Source organism: Alosa pseudoharengus, unplaced genomic scaffold (assembly GCF_046254945.1).
Source record: "Alosa pseudoharengus isolate Yale_2024_CS ecotype anadromous, Long Island Sound unplaced genomic scaffold, YU_APseudo_1.1 YU_APseudo_1.1_scf_12, whole genome shotgun sequence".
Taxonomy (NCBI): domain Eukaryota; kingdom Metazoa; phylum Chordata; class Actinopteri; order Clupeiformes; family Clupeidae; genus Alosa; species Alosa pseudoharengus.
Window position 1 is genome coordinate 17,254,899 of NW_027468587.1, and position 17,904 is coordinate 17,272,802.

General features: G+C 46.8%; 1 protein-coding gene across 19 annotated transcripts in view; it reads left to right on the forward strand.

Moving 5' to 3' along the window:
- Positions 1-17,904, forward strand: part of LOC143119064 (plectin-like) — a 147,635-nt gene that overhangs the window by 65,963 nt on the left and 63,768 nt on the right. For 6 of the 19 annotated variants that reach the window (XM_076280293.1, XM_076280291.1, XM_076280294.1 and 3 more), the window contains exon 1: positions 4,761-7,851. The exons of 10 other annotated variants lie outside the window; for them this stretch is intronic. In XM_076280293.1, coding sequence (XP_076136408.1) covers positions 5,244-7,851 — 2,608 coding nt within the window. In that variant the 5' untranslated portion in view covers positions 4,761-5,243. Of the gene's footprint in view, positions 1-4,759; positions 7,852-13,692; positions 13,839-17,904 lie in introns of those variants that run through there. 3 more of the 19 variants (XM_076280290.1, XM_076280311.1, XM_076280310.1) reach the window with 3 other exon arrangements.

Genomic DNA, 17,904 nt, shown 5'->3' on the forward strand with positions numbered 1-17,904 from the left:
GAAACGTTCCGGGTTCCCAATCTTTGGTTCAGGAGCGTGGGGATCTGGTGGCAGCACTGCCGGTGGTACAGGAACAGAAGAACCAGGGGTGGGTGCAGGTGGAGTAGCCGGGTTTGAGAGTAGTTGCAGGGCTTGGGCTAGCAGTTGTTGCTGCAGTTGGAACTGTTGCTGTTGTAGCTGAAACTGTTGCTGCTGCTGTTGAAGCTGTTGCTGTTGCTGCTGGATCTGTTGTTGCTGCTGGTTGGATTGCTGTTGTTGTTGGTTGCCTAGCTGGAGAAGGGAAGCGATGTCGCCAGCCATCCGATTGATGTCTCCCTCAGTGCGTTCCAGTCGCTGTAGGGCAGACATCTCGGGCTCTTCCTCCATAGTGGTCAGGGAGTGCGCTGGGTCCATGATGGTCAGATCGTTCTGTCACGGACAGAAGACGACCCAAGAGCGCAAGTTCAAATTCAGAGTCTTTTTATTGAAGGGTTCAGGGGGGGAAGAGGAGTGAGAGAATCGTGAGGTCTTGGAGGTTCCGGTTCCAGGGGTGCTAGGAGTGCCAGGGGTGTCAGGGGTTCCAGTCCAAGGTACTGAGTGTGTGTGTCCCCCAGTGATCGAGCGGCGTCTCGGGCTGAGGGTGGTGACGCGTCTGGGCTCACTCGTCTGGTGGTCGGAGGCCTGGGGGAACACACACACAACAGCAAGATGAACAGCAGGCAGTAGTACAGACCAGGGCTAGGCACTAAACGTGGTGAGAGACAGAAGGCAGATTCGAGTTACCGGGGGGGCTGAAGATCGGAGAGTAATCGAGAAGATCCGGAAGGCAGGTCGGGATAACCGGGGCAGTAGAACAGGGAGGCAGTCAAGAATGGATCCGAATCACAGGTAGGAGTCAGAGAGTAGACAGACAGGCAGGTTACTGGTCCAGGTTTGAAGACGATCTGACAGGGCTTGGCTGAAAAACAGGGCTTTATATACTGGGAGAGGTTAGTGGAGAAATGCAGTGCAGCTGGCAGAGTAATTAGAGCAGAGTGGGGCAGAGCCAGGTGGAGCTCGTTAGGCAGAGTAGAGAGAGAGTGAGCAGAGTGGCAGAGAATTGAATTCAATTAAGGTTGTTACCAGGGAGAGAGAATGCTCATGACACCCTTACTATTTATATTCTTCCTTCAGAGTTTCCCATTGGCAACCACAAGGCTAAGAGAAAGTGGTAAAGGAAGACATTTGGTGCACTCCCCTGGCCAACGGAACAACCATGACTGCTCTGTTTGCAATCAGTGCGTGAAATCCTGACAGAGGACAATTTTGGAAAATCTGTGGTTAAGGGGCCATAGGGCATGTTGATGCAAATTTAGCTCAATGACCACTACTAAGACTGGGCAGGAAGACACGGGCACTGAAGCATCACATGACTATTTCTGGGTGACTTCTGGGAGGTTGTCAGGACAGTGAGAGGCTGGTGTGAAGAGGTGGTCTGAGTTTCAGGAAGTTGTTTGAATAGAGCCAAATATTGTAAATCTGATCTCTGTGTACTTGTTTGTTGTGAATAAAGTGTTTTGGTTTTGAAATGAGCAGTTGCAATTTGCAGTGAGTATATAGAATTTCTTGATTTCTTTGTATGACATTTTTTTATTATTGTTATAATTATCTCATCTTTTCTTTTTTCATTTTAATTACATTCATTTGAATTTCTGTTTTGTTATTATTACAGGTCTTACTGCTCCCCCTATTCTTGTGTGCTATCTCTGTTATCTTTCCGATCGTCTACAGGTACTAGCATTTGATATCAGGTTTCCGAACTTTCAATTGACAAGCACTTTGGTCAACTGGTGTTGTTTTTAAAGTGCTTTATAAATAAACCTGGCTTGATTTTACTTGACCTTAGACATCTAGCCTATGTAGTATGTACCATATATATATCTCTAACATGACTTGTTTGTTTATTGATTAGGATATAGTTTAACAGGAACTGATAAGAGTAGCCTTTGGCTGGAAAATGTAGATAAAGAAAGCTTTGTAGGTTATCTTCATCCCACCCCCACCAAAGGTGATAATTTCATAACAATCATTAGTCATGGAACACCTTTAACACCTCCACTTCCTTAAGAACAGTACCTGGTGTGTAATACATCAATCACAGCATGGTAAGATCTCTCAGACGTCTGATTTCTTCATCGAATTCAGAGTTTTCCCGCTGAATTCCTGTGGTGGGAGTGGGAGGTGAGCTGGTGATAGATGTTCTTGCGAAATGGCTCACTTTGTGCTCTGTATGGACTTACCGGGTTCACAGGTCACACTGCCTCTCGCAGTCCTAGTTTACTAAGAGAGAGTGGTGGTGGATGTTATATATACTTCCTGTATTCCCCCCTTTGCTTTCATGCTCATGGGTCTGATATTGACATAATGTTGCTGTTGGTCTGAAACACACATATGCAGGAACATGTCCACGCATACGTGATCACGCACATGCACCCTCATGAAGTTATCAGTGTTAAAACAATGCGTACTTGCCCATAGCAAGCCCACTTAATTACATGCTTATGTAACCGTCTGGCACGGTTATAACGGCAGTGCCACTGAGAAGGTAACAAGCATATTGTTGCTGAATGGGCAATAAAGACTGTAATTACCTTACTATGTAGGCGGCTACTTGCTGCAGCTTTTTTTAATTGGGCAAAATTGCTAAATGAGCACTCCACTGTGTACGGTTGTGGTAAAAGTTGTGCGGGTTGTGCATTTTATGGTGGTGTTGGGTGTGTATTTGACGGCCTCAGGTGCTGTACTTCAGCATAGTTTGATGAAGTGTACGGTGATGATGTGGGCAGCTGTTGAGATGTGACACTGTGTCCGTAGCAGCTGTCTTGTGCACATATTTATGGTCTGAGACATTTCTGGAAGAGGATATTTGGCTTTCTTGGAGCTGGCCGCTCTGTATGGCTGTCACCATGGTGATTAAACAGTAAACAGGAAAAAGGGAAGCGTGTGTCTTTTTTTTTTCTACAAGTACAACGTGGTTTTTGCAAATAGTATGGATGTTGCCTTCACTGTTCCCATGATCACTCTGTTAAAACCACACAATCTTTAGTCACCCATTACCTCCCTCTCTCTCCCTCTCTCTCTCTCTCTCTCTCTCCCTCTTTCCCCCCTCTTCTCTCTTCTCTCCTTCCTCTCTCTCTCACTTACCAATAGACAGAAGATGAGAGAGAGACAGATGCTGGAAGACGAGAAATTATACGGCCATTAGAAATCTGATATCATGTTCCTGGTTGCTAGGAAAGGTTAGGGGTAATGTACAGGTCTTTATATAGCGAACTCCCTCAGAGGCAATTTGAGTTCAGAGTCTATATCAAGACCACAAGCCCATAAAGGAGTCTACTTCGAGAGCAGGGGAGCTTTCAGCCTGTTGCATCATTTAAATAAAGCACTTCAGCCAAACATTTATAGGTGTCATTTCAGAGTATTCCCACCACAACCCTTCTATTTCCCTGTTCCTTGTCTCTCTCTCTGTGGTGCATACATTGAATATGTCCATACCTGATGACCACATGCAGTTGCATGTCACATTGCTAACCTACTCTTTTAGTGCAGTTAAACATAATAGTAGGTCCTGAAAGTGACCCAAGAGTGTGTGTGTGTGTGTGTGTGTGTGTGTGTGTGTGTGTGTGTGTGTGTGTGTGTGTGTGTGTGTATGTGTGTGTGTTGAAGAGTTAAAGGGCTGAAGAGTAAAAGGTTTGTTTAGTATATTATTAGTCGTTTCTGCTCATGTAGTTATTACCATACCAACGGCAGGACTAGGACAATGTGTACAAAGGCACAGTTTATCACTGTCTGGTTGTTGAAAAAGTTTTTTGCCTGAGTAATCATTCTTTTGTAAGCATTCTGGTATATTATTTACCTAGCTATATTTCCTCATTCCCATCATACGACATACACACACACACACACACACACACAAGCAAACACACACACACGCACACATACACACACATACACACACACACACACACACATGCGCGCACACACACACACACACATGCACATGTGCACACAGAATGATTTTGGTTTAGTGTCTTTGTATTGTATTTTATACAGCCTGTATTTTATACAGCCCTAGCTCTGATTGCGCTGCGACAACTCTCAGCATATCCTCTGTGTGTCTGCAGGGCAAGAGGCAGGCCTGTCACTCGATATGTAGTGTGTAAAGAAAGTTTACTCTGGGAGGGGAGGGAATGACTGGTGGTGTGTTTCACATGTAGGGTGGTATGTGAAAAGGGTGTCTCCTTTTTCCTCATACCTAATCTTCCCGTAGCCCAACCTACTCTCTCTTCCAGTGCCACTGAATGACAGACACACACACACACACACACACACACACACACACACACACACACACACACACACACACACACTGAGGGGTGTGTTACGCATGTTGCCTTAGTGTGGGGTAGGCGTCTCCAGCAGGAGTTAGTGAGTTGCATGTGCTGGAGCTCTTCAGAGCTGTGCTTCTCACTTAGCTTTTTGCTTTTCGCGGCCTCTTTCCATCTCTCTTTTATTTTTAGTACGTCACTTGTTCTTACTTCATTAGCTTCATTCATTCTTGCCGACCACGTTCTCGTCATCCTGCTCAGATTTTATTTCGGGCAACATTTTTTTTTTAGTGCTGAGGAAAGGTAGGAGGGGCTGTGTGCTCTCTCTCTTTCTCTCTCTCTCTCTCTGTCTCACTCTCTTGCTCCCTCTCTTTTTCTCTGCCTTATTCTCTCTCTCTCCTCCCCCCTTCTCTCCCTCCCTCCCTCACTCGCTCTCTCTCACCACCTCCCTCGGCTGTCACTGCTGTTCTGCTACCCCGGACTGTGTTCACTTCCAAGGAAGGCTGAGAGAAGGAGAGAACTCGACTCGAGTCTCTGGAGTTTATTTGACTTCGCTCTTCCCTCAAGGAAGTTTTTCAGAAGAGAGTGAAGCGACATTTTTCCCGCTCTTGGAAAAAAGGACACTCAAAGAGAAGAGGACAGAGGAAGACAACAGGACAGGACAGAACAGAGCAGACACTCATACATTCTTTTTATTGCATTGGAAGCACGTGGCAGCCGGCTCTGCCACTGGACTCTCTAGCAGACAGAAAGAGTGAGGTCATTATTTAATTCATTCTCCCTTTTGGCAGTTGTGTGCGCGCGGGCGGTGTGTGTGTGTGTGTGTGCACACACGGTTTTTGCCATAGTTAGTCAGTCAGTCAGTCTTGTTTGAGGCACACAGACAGAGGAGCAACAATGGTGGCTGGAATGGTGATGCCCCTCGCTGACCTGAGGGCGATCTACGAGCTGCTTTTTCGGGATGGCGTCATGGTGGCCAAGAAAGACAAGCGCCCACAAACCAAGCACCCCGATGTCCCTGGGGTGAAGAATCTGCAGGTGATCCGCGCCATGGGCTCGCTGAAGTCTCGGGGGTACGTGAGGGAGACTTTTGCGTGGAGGCACTTCTACTGGTATCTCACCAACGAGGGCATTGTTTACCTGCGGGAATACCTGCACCTGCCCGCCGAGATCGTGCCAACTCCTCTCCAGAGGGTACGTCGGCCAGCTGCCACCCTGGCCCTTGCCCAACGTGCTGCCCGGGTCCAGTCAGTGGAGGGTCCAACGTCTTACGTTCCCAAGCCCGGAATGGAAAGCCAGGAAGGTCTGATGGAGCGCCAAGGATACCGGCACAAGAGGATGGGAGGAGTCGCAGAAGAAGGGATGCCAGCTGACAGAACCCCTCGGTTCCGAGGCCGCCCAATAGCTATGGAACAAGAGAAGCCCAATGCATCATGGAATTCTGGGAACCAAGCTCAGCCTCCTATGAGAAATGGACGGGCTTTTCGCCCAGAACCTGAGCGTGTGGTGGAACAGGGCTATGGGAAAAGGGTCACCATGGAGACTGCCTCCGAGAGGCCTTTGACGGATGCTGTTAGTACCAAATCAACTTCAATGTTTACAGTGCAGGAGAAGGTTGTGTCTGGAAACCACAGAGGTAACACTCAGGCTACCAAAAGCACAACAGCCCTCTCTGATATGACTTTCTCCAATCAAGCACAAATTGCCACCACAGCCGCAGTTACAGCTGCAGCAGTTGGATTAGGGGTGTCCAAAAGAGAAGTGCCTGCCCCAGTACCCCAGGGAACAGCTAAACTCACCCAAACGGCCAGCAACAAACCAGACCAAGCCGCAGTCACTCAGGTGGAATCTTCTGCTAAGGTGGAGAAGCAGAAGAAAAGCAAAGAATCCAAGGCAAAGGAACCCAAGACAACTAAACCAGCCGAAACTCTCACAGACGGTGTTGATGAAATCAAAGAGGTGGTGGTGAAGGTTGAACGACAAGACTTCAAAGTGAAGACTGCTGATGCCAGGCCTAAAGAAGATCCCCCTAAAGTATCAACAGAGGCAGTGGTCAATGTAGCAGCCCCAGCAGCTGTGAAGACTGATGTAGTGGCATCGAAAAAGGAAACTAAAGACAGCATTAAAAAGAAAACAGAGGTGAAGATAACGCAAAAACCTGTTCAGCAAAACAGCGTTGGCCAACAAATTCCTGTAGAATTGGCCAAGCCCCAGGCAGAAGTGTCTGTCCAGCAGAAGGCAGAGGTCAAAGAGGTTAGCGCTAGTCATGACCTGCAGGGGCCAAAGGGACTATCCCTGGAGGCTGCCATGACACCTGCAATCTCTCATCAGGCAGAGGCCATGCTAGAAGTGAAAGCGACAGAAGATGCCTTTGCGTCATCTGCCGCTAAAAAGGCAGGACCACCCACTGTGTGTGTTGAAAAAATAACAGTGGAAGAGAAGAGTGTTAAAGTTGAATTGAAGAAACACGAGGAGGCTGCCAAGTCTGAAGCGTCTCCCGTTCAATTATCACCACCTCCACGAAAACCAGCTGATATTCCCCCCGAGGCTGAGGCTGTGAGTGATGTTACTCCAAAGGTTTCGAAATCAAAAAAGAAAAAGCAAAAACAAACGGCTCCTCCTGTTGAGGAGACACTCCCAACTCCTCCACCTGTAGTGGTGGAGCAAAAGGCAACAAAGGTGGAGTCTTCCAAAGCCCGAGGTTCGACAATGACAAATGACCCTCCGCAGATACCTTCAGAAGGAATGTGCCCTGAGGAAATCTGTCCGGCAGCAGCTGTGCAGACCGAAGCCCCGGCAGACAAAGGGGAGGTGGAGCTAGCCACGAATGGGGCAGAAAAAATCGAGCGGGAGGTCCTGAGAGCGGAAACATCCTCCTCTGTGAGGAAAGCACCCGCAGCAGCTCTAGCGTCAGCAGCAACAACAGCAACAGGCTCAGCTCACAAGACCAGCCCCCGCGACGAGCAAGGGGAGCCTCCCAGTGTTGCACAACACACAGCCGTTCTCGCTGCCGCTGCTGCTACAGCAGAGCCTGAGAGAGGAGAGAGGGAGGAAAGGCTCTCCCATACCCAGGCCTCCGAGCAGGGCAAGGATCTGCAGTCAGCGCCACCACCGCCTGTCATCGCCGTCAGTGAGCTCCCATCTGCTGCTGCTGCTAAACCACAGCCAAAGGGAGAGAGCTCCGAAGCAGAGAAGCGTAAAGTCGAGGCAGAGACAGACGCAGACGCCGACACCGACGGCACCATGAGAAAGAAGATAGTTGTTGTGGAGGAGGTGATCGAGGTGCAGCAGATTGGCAGCCCGACAGCGCCAGGGTCACCGCCTGTGCCGTCGGCCCCCGTAGCCGAGAGCGATGACCTGGACTATGATGTCTTGGAGCAGCTGGCCATGGAGAGAGCCTTGCTGGCCGGTGGGGCCATGGCTGAACAGCGGGCTGGTTCTCCAGACGAATGGGACCATTCCCTGGACGAGCCAGAGGAGAAGACCTTTCCGAACTTCCAGGAAGGTTTGAGAATGTTCCAGTTCCGTTTCCCCTCTCATCTCTTTCACTCTCTCTCTTTCCTCCCTTCTCCTCTTCCCGTCCTGCACCTGTGATGTCACTGAAGCCGTTGCTAGGGCCATTTCTGGGAGTGTTTGCTCAGGGGGGGAGTGTCAAGGTGAATGGTGCACTGCCCGTTATGGAGTTGGCATTTGGTGTGTTATGGTTAGTGACCACGTGTTTTCACAAGTGCAGAACAGAAACAGAAGCAAATGGCTCATCTTGTTTGTATTTAAAACAAACAAACTTGTTAGGGGATTTTGATGCTGTCTGTCTGTTGTCTGAAAGTTGTCTCTAAGTTTTAAATGCTCTTTAGAGTTCTTTGTCTTCGTCTTTAGAGCTCTTTGACCATAGTGAGCCAAGCCCATAGCAGCACAAACATGTAATTGAAATGTTTTGCTGTGAACTTGTGAGAAAGCAGTCAGTTAGTCATCCAACGACTGCCTGCAAATCCCATCATTTTCCATGGAACTTTTCTGAAACAATCATCCCTGTTAGTCAGGTTCAAACTATTTAGGCGTGAATGAAAACAGCCCACAAGTGTGTTTCACTAAAAATTTGCAAATTGGCTTCGATTCCCACCACAGCCACTCCCTGAAAGCTCTTAATCGAGTCAAGAGTGAGAAGCAGAGCATAGCAGACGCACCACTGCACATATCTGACAGACTTGTAACTCCTTAAGATTTACAGCATGATTTCACATTTCCAAAACAACGGTGCGGAACTGGGGAATTCCAGCTCTGTGGAAATAAATGCCGTTTACCATCGGGCTCTGGTCACAATGCGTGGTGGAGTGATCTATCTTTGTTGTGCTTGCCCCCCACCCCACACACACACACACACACCTCATGCCTGAGATGATTGAGCCTGTCAGTCAGATGGGTGGTGGCCCCAATCGAGGTGCATCTCCTGTCACTCTCTCAGGAGAGGAGTCAAATGGCAAGAGGAAATGAGAAAATGAACCAGGCAGTGGAGAAAGGGCCCCATTCCATTGTATTTTTCTAGAATCTGTGTTTAAAACAGGAAGCATGCAGGATTTTTCCCTCCGCTCTGTGGTTTCGGGTTTCTGGTGTCCATCTCCGAGGTCCACTTGAAAGCGTTGCTCGTGTGGCTGCAGAGATTATGCAATGGAGCATGCCAAAGATAAGGGCAATCACACCCCCACTCACACACACACACACACACACACACTCCCTCACACACTCACCCACGCTAATTCATACCCAGTGCCTGCCTTCGCTTTTGTACCAGATTGAGCAATGGAACACTCCGGAATGTGTGTTGGCAGCAGTCTCTTCTGCTGTGTTTGGCTTCAGAGAGAGCAAAAACACTCACGCATCCCATCCCATTCCATGGTGTTTTCATTTTCAAAAAACCATGTGCTCTCTGACACATGCATTTCATGTGGAGATTCTGGAGGTCTGTATGCAGCATTTGTCAAGTTTCTGAATGTCAGACGGTTGAAATGCAATTTTGCATCTTGTTTGAATAGTGGCAGAGCAGGCCCCATGTGTGTTGTTTTCAGGCTGTCAGACAGAGGTGATGTTTGGCTCGCAGTTCTCTGGGTGTATCTGGATTTGGCAGCGTTTACAGGGCGTGTCTGTTGATTTCACAGGTTGTAATATTTTTTTTTCCCTCAGAGGATACGAGTCATTCTTGGGAGTTCTGTAACAAAGATGAGCCTTTTTATTCTGTGGGTTATTCTGTAGTGCCCATTATTTGTTCCGTAACTTCACAAAAAGATCAGACAATTCTCTCACTCTGAATCAAAGAGATCAACCTTCAGCTTTGGTCCAGTGACTACCTTTTGTGCACTCACTCCATGCTGTGCTCAAAGCCAACTCCCTGGCGCCCCCTCCTGCACAGTAATATTCAGACGCCCAGACTCTGTGAGGTAATGTCTGCTCCTCAAAGCTGCTGGGTGTAAGAGGTCTAAGCAGAAACAGACAGGAATGTTCATTTGGGTAGCAAGCTAAGAGATTTTTGTCTATTTTGTGTTTTTTCAAACACAATTGAACAAGTGTTATATCATTTTGTCCAATAAAACAATCACATATTCTTGCACATAATTTATGACTGGGAACACAGTAATTACCTTTCAAACACTCAAATGAGAAATGGATGTGATTATGTGTAAATGGTAATGAGTAATATCTAGTTCAAAGCTACGCCCATGTGGGCCAAGCTGTAATGCGATACCTTAGGAACAACACAACGTCAAAGTGTGTTATGCCCCTAGTAATCCAAAGGCATGTATTTGTGTATGTGTGATGTGTGGTGTCACAGGGCGGCTCTTGAAGAAACGCCCCCGCAGCCTCATACCGATGGGGTCATCATGCCGCGCCATCTTTCCTACGTTGGTCGTGCCATTTCGTTCTCTCTCGTTCTCTCCACTCATTCCACCATGTTTCGCCTAATTCAATACCAGACCACTGGTGCCTCAGTGTCCCTGCACTCCTCTCATGGCATATGATTGTGGTGCTGTGCATGACTCACACTCTGGACCCGGCTCAAGAAAGCCAAAGCTTATTATGAGTGTGACCTTTCTCAGTGTGAAAAAAAAAGAACATAAGAAGAGACTTCAGTTCTCTCTGACACACACACACACACACACACACTATCTATAGCTTTTGTTGTGCCTTCACACCCGTGAGTTCTGTGAAAGCGACACCAGAAATCTGGGCCCAGGTGTTGGTGTGCGAGCAAGAGCATGCCGACCCCTCGTGTCCCAGCTCGTGCCCATCGCCCGTGGGAATCGTGTGGTAAACAGGTGGACGCCTTAAACAATCCCACTCAGATGGTTGTGATAGAAATCCTTTACCCGGAACTGATATGCCATTTTCACCCAGGGTTGATTTCATAAACACATTGTTGCAGTTGCAGTGTAGATTGTGGGGGCAATTGGTAGCCACAAACATTAGTACATGGTTAGAGGATGTTTATTGTGTTCAAATAGATAAAAAATAGCAGGATTGTCTGGCCTTTGGACATTCCCCTTCTCTCTCTCTCTCTCTCTCTCTCTTTCTCTTTCTCTCTCTCTCTTTCTCTCTCTTCCTCTTTTCATTTTGCTAGCCTTGTGAGTGTCTTTTCATTTTGCCTGCCAGTGCGTGCCTCTGGCTTTGGCTTGGGAGACAGAAAAGCTGCTGGAACCAGTTTTGATTATAGTTCTCACTGCAGCATAATGAGTGCCGGCTGGTCAGTCAGTCTCTTTGGAGGACTCCGTGTACAGTAGTAAAGGAGAGCCTTGAGCCTTGAGAGTCCAAGTGGAGATGTATGGCGAAGCACATGCTCTCTGTCGTGAATTCATGCTTCAGACAGGCTGCCTCCAGCCTCCAGCCCTTTGGAGGACCCCAGGTCCCCAGCAGTTGTGTGGGTATTGAAAGGCTTGTATGAATGTCACTCTGCATGGCAAGCGTTCAGGGCATAGACTCGCGTGATGGAACCACACAGCCATGTGATGTCTTGTGGTGAGAGAGGCTTTCTCTTATTAGATTTTAATCTGCCTTGGTGAAGCCCAACAAATATTCGAATGAGGGCACCTGTAAAGCACAAAGCTGGGGAAGTTGTTCTCATAAAGTTGACACGGCCTTTTTTTGGCAGCCTGACATATCCTCCTCATGCCTATGGATTCCCCAGGCATTCCCTTTGATGATGTACAGGAATGCACATCAACTCACGGAAACACACCCCCTCCCACCTTTCCACCCTTCCACCCCCCACCACTGACCTTTGCACATGCTCAGATGACTTGCGTGTGTCACACCATTTGCCACCTCCACTTCGTTAAGTTAAGCGAGACGACTGCCGCTTCTTCCCCACTCTGGTTCCTAATTCAGCAATTCCCCGACAGTTTTTAGACCGGCCCAGTTTAACTTTGCAGGAGGAAGAACCCCATCTAGATGGCTGTGACTATTTTTGCACCATGAAGTGGCCCTTATAGTGCAGGTGTCTTTTGGATTGGATGGTGAATGCCTTGGCTCTTAGGCAGTTGTGCATATAAAGTCCAAAGCGTTCATGCTGTGCCAAGTGTTTCTAAGAAAGCTTCACAAGTTAGTCCATTTAAGCTGATAAGTCACAAGGCAACTTTTTTAACAATGTTAACTCAGCTCTGTAACTGAGTATTGTTGTTCTGGTATGCTCCCAATGATTTGGGGCAAACAGGTTTATGGAGGAGTTACACCGCACTCACGATCAAAAAGGTGTTAGACAAACGAAAACTGAAAATCTCAAAATGAACTGTCTGCACACTTAAATCCTTTGCAAGAGTATTCACCAACAAGCTTTCGGTCAGACGACCATCCTCAGGGCATACAGGTTTAATCATCACATTAGAAGGCAATGTTCCATGATCGTTTGATCAGAAAGCATGGAACTGATTATGTGGTTACCAGCGACACTGCTCTGAAAGGTGCCCCACGTATCCCAGACTCCTAGCTTCAGAAACAGACACAGTGGAGCATAGTGTATATACACAGCAGGGGGGAAAAAATCAGGCACAAAAGTGGATATTCTGTCAGCACCATAAGTCACAATTGTAATTTGTGGAGCAAAAATAACACAGCAATGCAAAACATGCTATATATATATAGGGGTGCTTTGCGTCTTGTGGGGTCCCCGAAGTGTGAGGGTGCCATAGGTTATGGAGACTGGGAGCTTTAGCCATGCCAGCCATCCCAGCTATCTGTCCTGCAAGAAAAATAAATGTGTTTACTGGCATTTAGAGACCTGTGCTCAGATTTTCCAACTAGACCACCAGCGGACTGAGCTACTCAGTAATCCATTCGCGTCCATTCCCCTACCCTGCTCTATGCTCATACCTCAGTACTGTATGCTGTATAATGTCATTCAGTTCCTTGTTTTATTTTCCCCAGGCCTCTGGCTGTTTTTGTTTTAGCCAGCGTAAAACTAGTTGAGCACCACCTGTTCAGAGTGGGCTGTTTGTGTTGGGCTGAGCGCCTGGCAGGTTGGTTGCTCTCTGTTCACTTGGTCGTGTGTGTAATTTATGTGTTGGTCAGATTTCACTTTATGACTTTTGTCAGGGTACAAGATGTTATTTGGCTGGAGGACATGGAGGCAGTCGGGGGAGTTGTTTGGTTTTCTACTTTCTGCGTTTGACTCATGACTTCATGTAAAAGTATAATGTTGAATTAACATCTTTGGTGGAGTTTATATATGTTTTAGGATACTGGTTATTCTAGTGGAACACTGTGGGATTGGCTAGATCAACACTATTGCTCAAGCTAAAAAAAAAAAAAATATTTTGAATCAACCTTTACTTCATTCACTTAGGTAAGGTTTATGAGAATACATACTGTATATGGTTTTTAACATATATATAGATTTCTGACTCTGGGACTATAGTCTGTATATAGTGTGTCCACACTCAGAATGACAAACATCTATCTAAATCTCAGTATAAGGCCGGGGTTCTGTGATCTCATCGGGACAGAATAGCACTTTCATCTGGGGGAAAAGCCTGCCTCTCTCTGGCCTAGAGTGGCAGCAACCCAGCCGACGCCAGGGCAGTTTCATCAGCTTCTAACTGTGACACCATGACCAGTCCGGCCCGCAAGATATTTATATCTCCCTGCATGCTCTAATACCCCTATGCACCACCCCCCACCCGCACTCACCCTCCCCTCCCCTTCCCAGACCCACTCCCCCACTCTCAAGGCAGGACCCCCCCCCACACACACACCCACCCACCCCCGCTCTCTGCTGGCTAATTACGAAGCCACCAGGGAGCCAGCTGACATATCCAAGCAGCAGGCACGGGCTGTCAAAATTAAGAAGGGGACGAAACAGGGCAGCTCGTAGCAAACAAACGAGTGTGCCTCTCCTCTCCCCTCATATCCCCTACTGTGTCACTCTCTCCCTGACCGCTCCTCCGTCTCTCCTTCGTGACCTGCGGTGTCTCCAGGTTCAACACGGCACCTAGATGAAGATTATACCCGGTAAGGTCGGACGGTTCTTCGGGCAGAGTGTCTTGTTTTGTCTGTCGGCGAGCGTGTGTCTCTGTGTGTGGCTGTTCGGCGCGTGGTTTTGGCAGACGCGGCGCGAGAAATGTTGCTGTGCTACAGAGAGGAAGGGAGACGCTTTCCACTCACTCTCTCTCTCTCTCTCTCACTAACACACACACATGCTCACATTCACACATCCACGACCTTCGGGCACCCGTACTGAAATTCTATTCCATTTTTAAACCTGTTCTCACTATGGTGGACGCATGATATGTGCTGCGGCTTATTTTAAAAACACTGCTTTTCCGGAGAGCTAGGTCTCTTGTCCAGTTGCCTGTGTCGGTGTCTGCCCGAAGTCCCCCTCCTCCGCTGGTTTGGGCTGTGGCTATGTGTTTACCAGACGTGATTGACAGCTGTGGCACCATGACAAAGTTGAACGAGAGTCTGAGAATTAGGGGGTTACCACAGAGAGCCTCTGCTCAGTGCCTGTGCTGCTGCGCTATTTGTGTAAAATCCATAGAACTCTCACACCTGTGTTACAGCATGCGACCAAGGAAGGTCCTGGTCAGAGTCTTTCAAGTCAAGTTGTTTGATGTTGACGTGTCCGGGTCTCTGGGTGGTGAGGGAGGGAGGAAGGGTCATGTTTGTTTGGTGGTAAAACCTTGCTCAGGTTGTGCAACCGCAGAGAGTCTTTCCAGAAGCCACGTAAATGTACTGGTATAAATAAATGAAGATACACCTCATAAACCTGGAATAGATGTACTGGCGATGACAGAGATTTGGGTGGTCATGCCAATCTTTGCTATGTCACTTAAACTTCACTCTAGTTTGAATGTGAGAAAGAGGAAAGTGTTATATTAAATTGAATGCCAATTTTGTTGATACACTTTTACTGTTATCAGTGAACAATTAATTCTTAATTGAAAGAGAGCAATTTTGGGCACAGTTCAGTTACGAAAACAAAAAGGTAAGGAAGAAAATTATTAGACCCATATCCAAATTTCTTTTGGCTTAAAACTGGTTTTGGCTTCCCTTGAAAAATACCTTGCCAGCTCCACCCTTTGAAAACAAGAATTGCTTCTTTTTTTCTACTTCTTCTAAGCAAATTTCAGGCTGTTGTGTAAGTGGTGATAGACAAAAACTCTTAATAAAACTATTAATGATATACAGTGATACAAATAAAAACAAGTGCCTACAAATAAAAGCAAAGCCACAGTTGGTGTTAGCTGTGTTCCTCATCTTGGATACGACCAATGCTGATAGAATATGAGGACATAAACAAGAGGTTTCCAAATACTTCAAGATGGATGTCAAGGAGGAGGTAGCGTTTACAGCCATGACTGACAGAGTGAAGCAAGGATCCCCTGTGTTATCGGAAACGGCAGAGGCAATCGTGGTGGTCTTTGGTCATTATTTGCAAAGCCATGTTGCCGTTCATCATGTGTGGCCAAGTTACTACAGTAGGTGAAAGAAACAGGGAGTGTTTGAATTCCATCACAAGTGGGAGTGTAGGTGAGCTTCTTCTCTTCCCTGAAGTAAGAGAGTAGCACACAAGGAGTGTGGTTGTGGGTGTATGTGTGGTTGTGAGAGTGCGTGTGTGGACTCCGTCTTTTTCACATTTTGCTCGTCCAGCTGTAGGGAACTCTAGCTGCCAGTCTTTTTTTAAAAAGGGTCGGAGCCCAACCCCTCTTCACTCGCAGACGTTCCTCGCGCTACAACCTCCTCTCACCACCGCCACCCACCCCCTACTACCCACAACCCATCCCACCCCACCCCACCCCTTTCACCCCACCCCACCCCATTCACCCCATGCCATCCCACCTGTCGCTGCGGTCAGTCTCCTCTCGGGTCTTATCTTGCTCCTAATGCCGGCAAGCCCCCCTGAAAACGTGCTCCCCGCCCTGGTGGTTTTGGGGCACGCTGTCACCCTGCTAGCTGTGTGGTGCTCACGGACGTACCGGAGACAAGGTAGGACATCTTGTTTGGGGAGAGGTGGAGGTTGAGGGAGGGTTGGCGTCTTTCTGTTTGTATTCCTGTATGAGGTAGAGTCCAGGTCACCTTCAGTGCAGAGCATAGTTTTAAAGGTTAGGTTTGCAGTGTGCTGGTCTTCTCACTGCTTTCTCCCTGTGAGTGTGTGTGTGTGTGTGTGTGTGTGTGTGTGTGTGTGTGTGTGTGTGTGTGTGTGTGTGTGTGTGTGTTTTACTCTCAAGGGACTGAGATTAAGTCTTTGAGTCCTGGATGGTCAGGTGGTTGGAAAGAGGAGTGGCTGCAGGACTCTCATATCCAAGAGATAGCTATCCTCCTCTGCCTGTTATCAGAGAGCTTTTTGCACTGTTTGATCCATGTGCCTGCCATCTGCTGTTGTTTTCCACGCCAGATGTTTGCAGATACATTATTCTAGCTCTCCCTTTTAGTCAATATTAGCACATGCAATGGTGGATCGTACACATACTGTTTATGTGCTCACTTGTCAGCTGGCAAAAGTATGGATTTAATAGAAAGGATATCACTTCTCAGCTGATATCTGCCAATAGCATACTGTAGATTGAATAGAAATAAAGGGGATTTTCCTGTCTAGTTTATGTGCTCTACGCCCCTGCCTTAAAACAGATGGATGTTTAAGGTCAGGACCATAGCAAAGTGGTGACTGAATCCCTATCAGCCAGTTTATCTGCACCCCACCCACCGTCCTGTATGTCTACCTCTGTCTGCACTGGACTGGTTCTGACTCCATGCCTGAGCCACGTTTGTCAAGTGTCTGACCTTTCTGCAGCTGCAATAGGCTTAACTCATTATTTCCAGGGAGCACAGACCTCTGATCTAGCAGGTTTCATGTTGCCATGTTCCGTGATCGCCGGCAATGCCAGAGAAAAAGCTTGTAGCTTATGTGTCCTGTCAGAGAGGACCCCAAAACTTTGGATGTAGCTTTAAGTTTAGGTTTGTGGGGATGAATGTGAACATGACGTTTAAACTTGTCTGGCAACAGTTTTTTTTTTTTTAGCCTGGTAATGTTATTGTGTTATTTGGCTCCAGTTGAATGAGAGACTGAACATGTTGTCTCAAGTGTGTCTGGTAATGAATGGAATGATAATCTTTCCTCATTGAGTACGGCAAGGCAGACAAACAGTATTCGCTCAAGATGAACTTCACATGGCTGAGAGATGCAGAGATAAGAGAAAGCCACAGGTGTTGCCTGATCTTCAGTGAGGTCTTCACTTAGATGATGTGACCATATAGACTTTTCCTGATCTTCAGTGAGGTCTTCACTTAGATGATGTGACCATATTGACTTTTAATTTTGAAATTAGGAGAAGTAACATCGAAAGGGGATGATCAGGCAACTTTTTTGTGCAATGTTGGTGGGAAACCACATAACTGGTTCCACATGTTCTATTTGTATGACCATAATAATTTGCTTACTGATGTTTTTCATGTTCTCCAGGAAGTGGAGGGAAATGTCTAACATCATTGGCAACGTGCCTGATCAGTAAAACTCTGGAATGTACAGCAGCATTGCTCAAAAAGTTGCCTTGTGTGTCATCAGCTTCAGACCTCTTTTTCACAAAGAAATCAACTAGAAGACAAAATGACATTTCCTAACGGTAATAGAGATAATCTAAGCAGAAAACCAACATCACACAACAGACCTCAAACCCCCCCCCCCAAAAAAAAATAAATAAAAATAAATAAATAAATAAATAAATAAGGCTAATCACCAATTATCAATAATGAAATTTTTCTTTTTTCCCCCTTTTTTTTGGGGGGGGGGGGCTAGACATTTTATTAAATAACATTTTAATAGCCTCCCTTAGAACACCAGAGGATTACAATATAATATATCTATTATTTTATATCCTGGTATAAAATTATTTTTTCTGAATGACTGATATTTATGACAGCACACTTTATGCAGATTAGTCTATAGCCTAGGCCTACTATTTTTTTTTTTTAATTCAGCTGTCTGGTTGAAGCCTGGAAATATTGTAAACAAAGTAGCATATAGCTTAGCCTATCATAGTCTACTGATTGGACTGTTCAGTTTCCCCATGTGTGTTTAAGT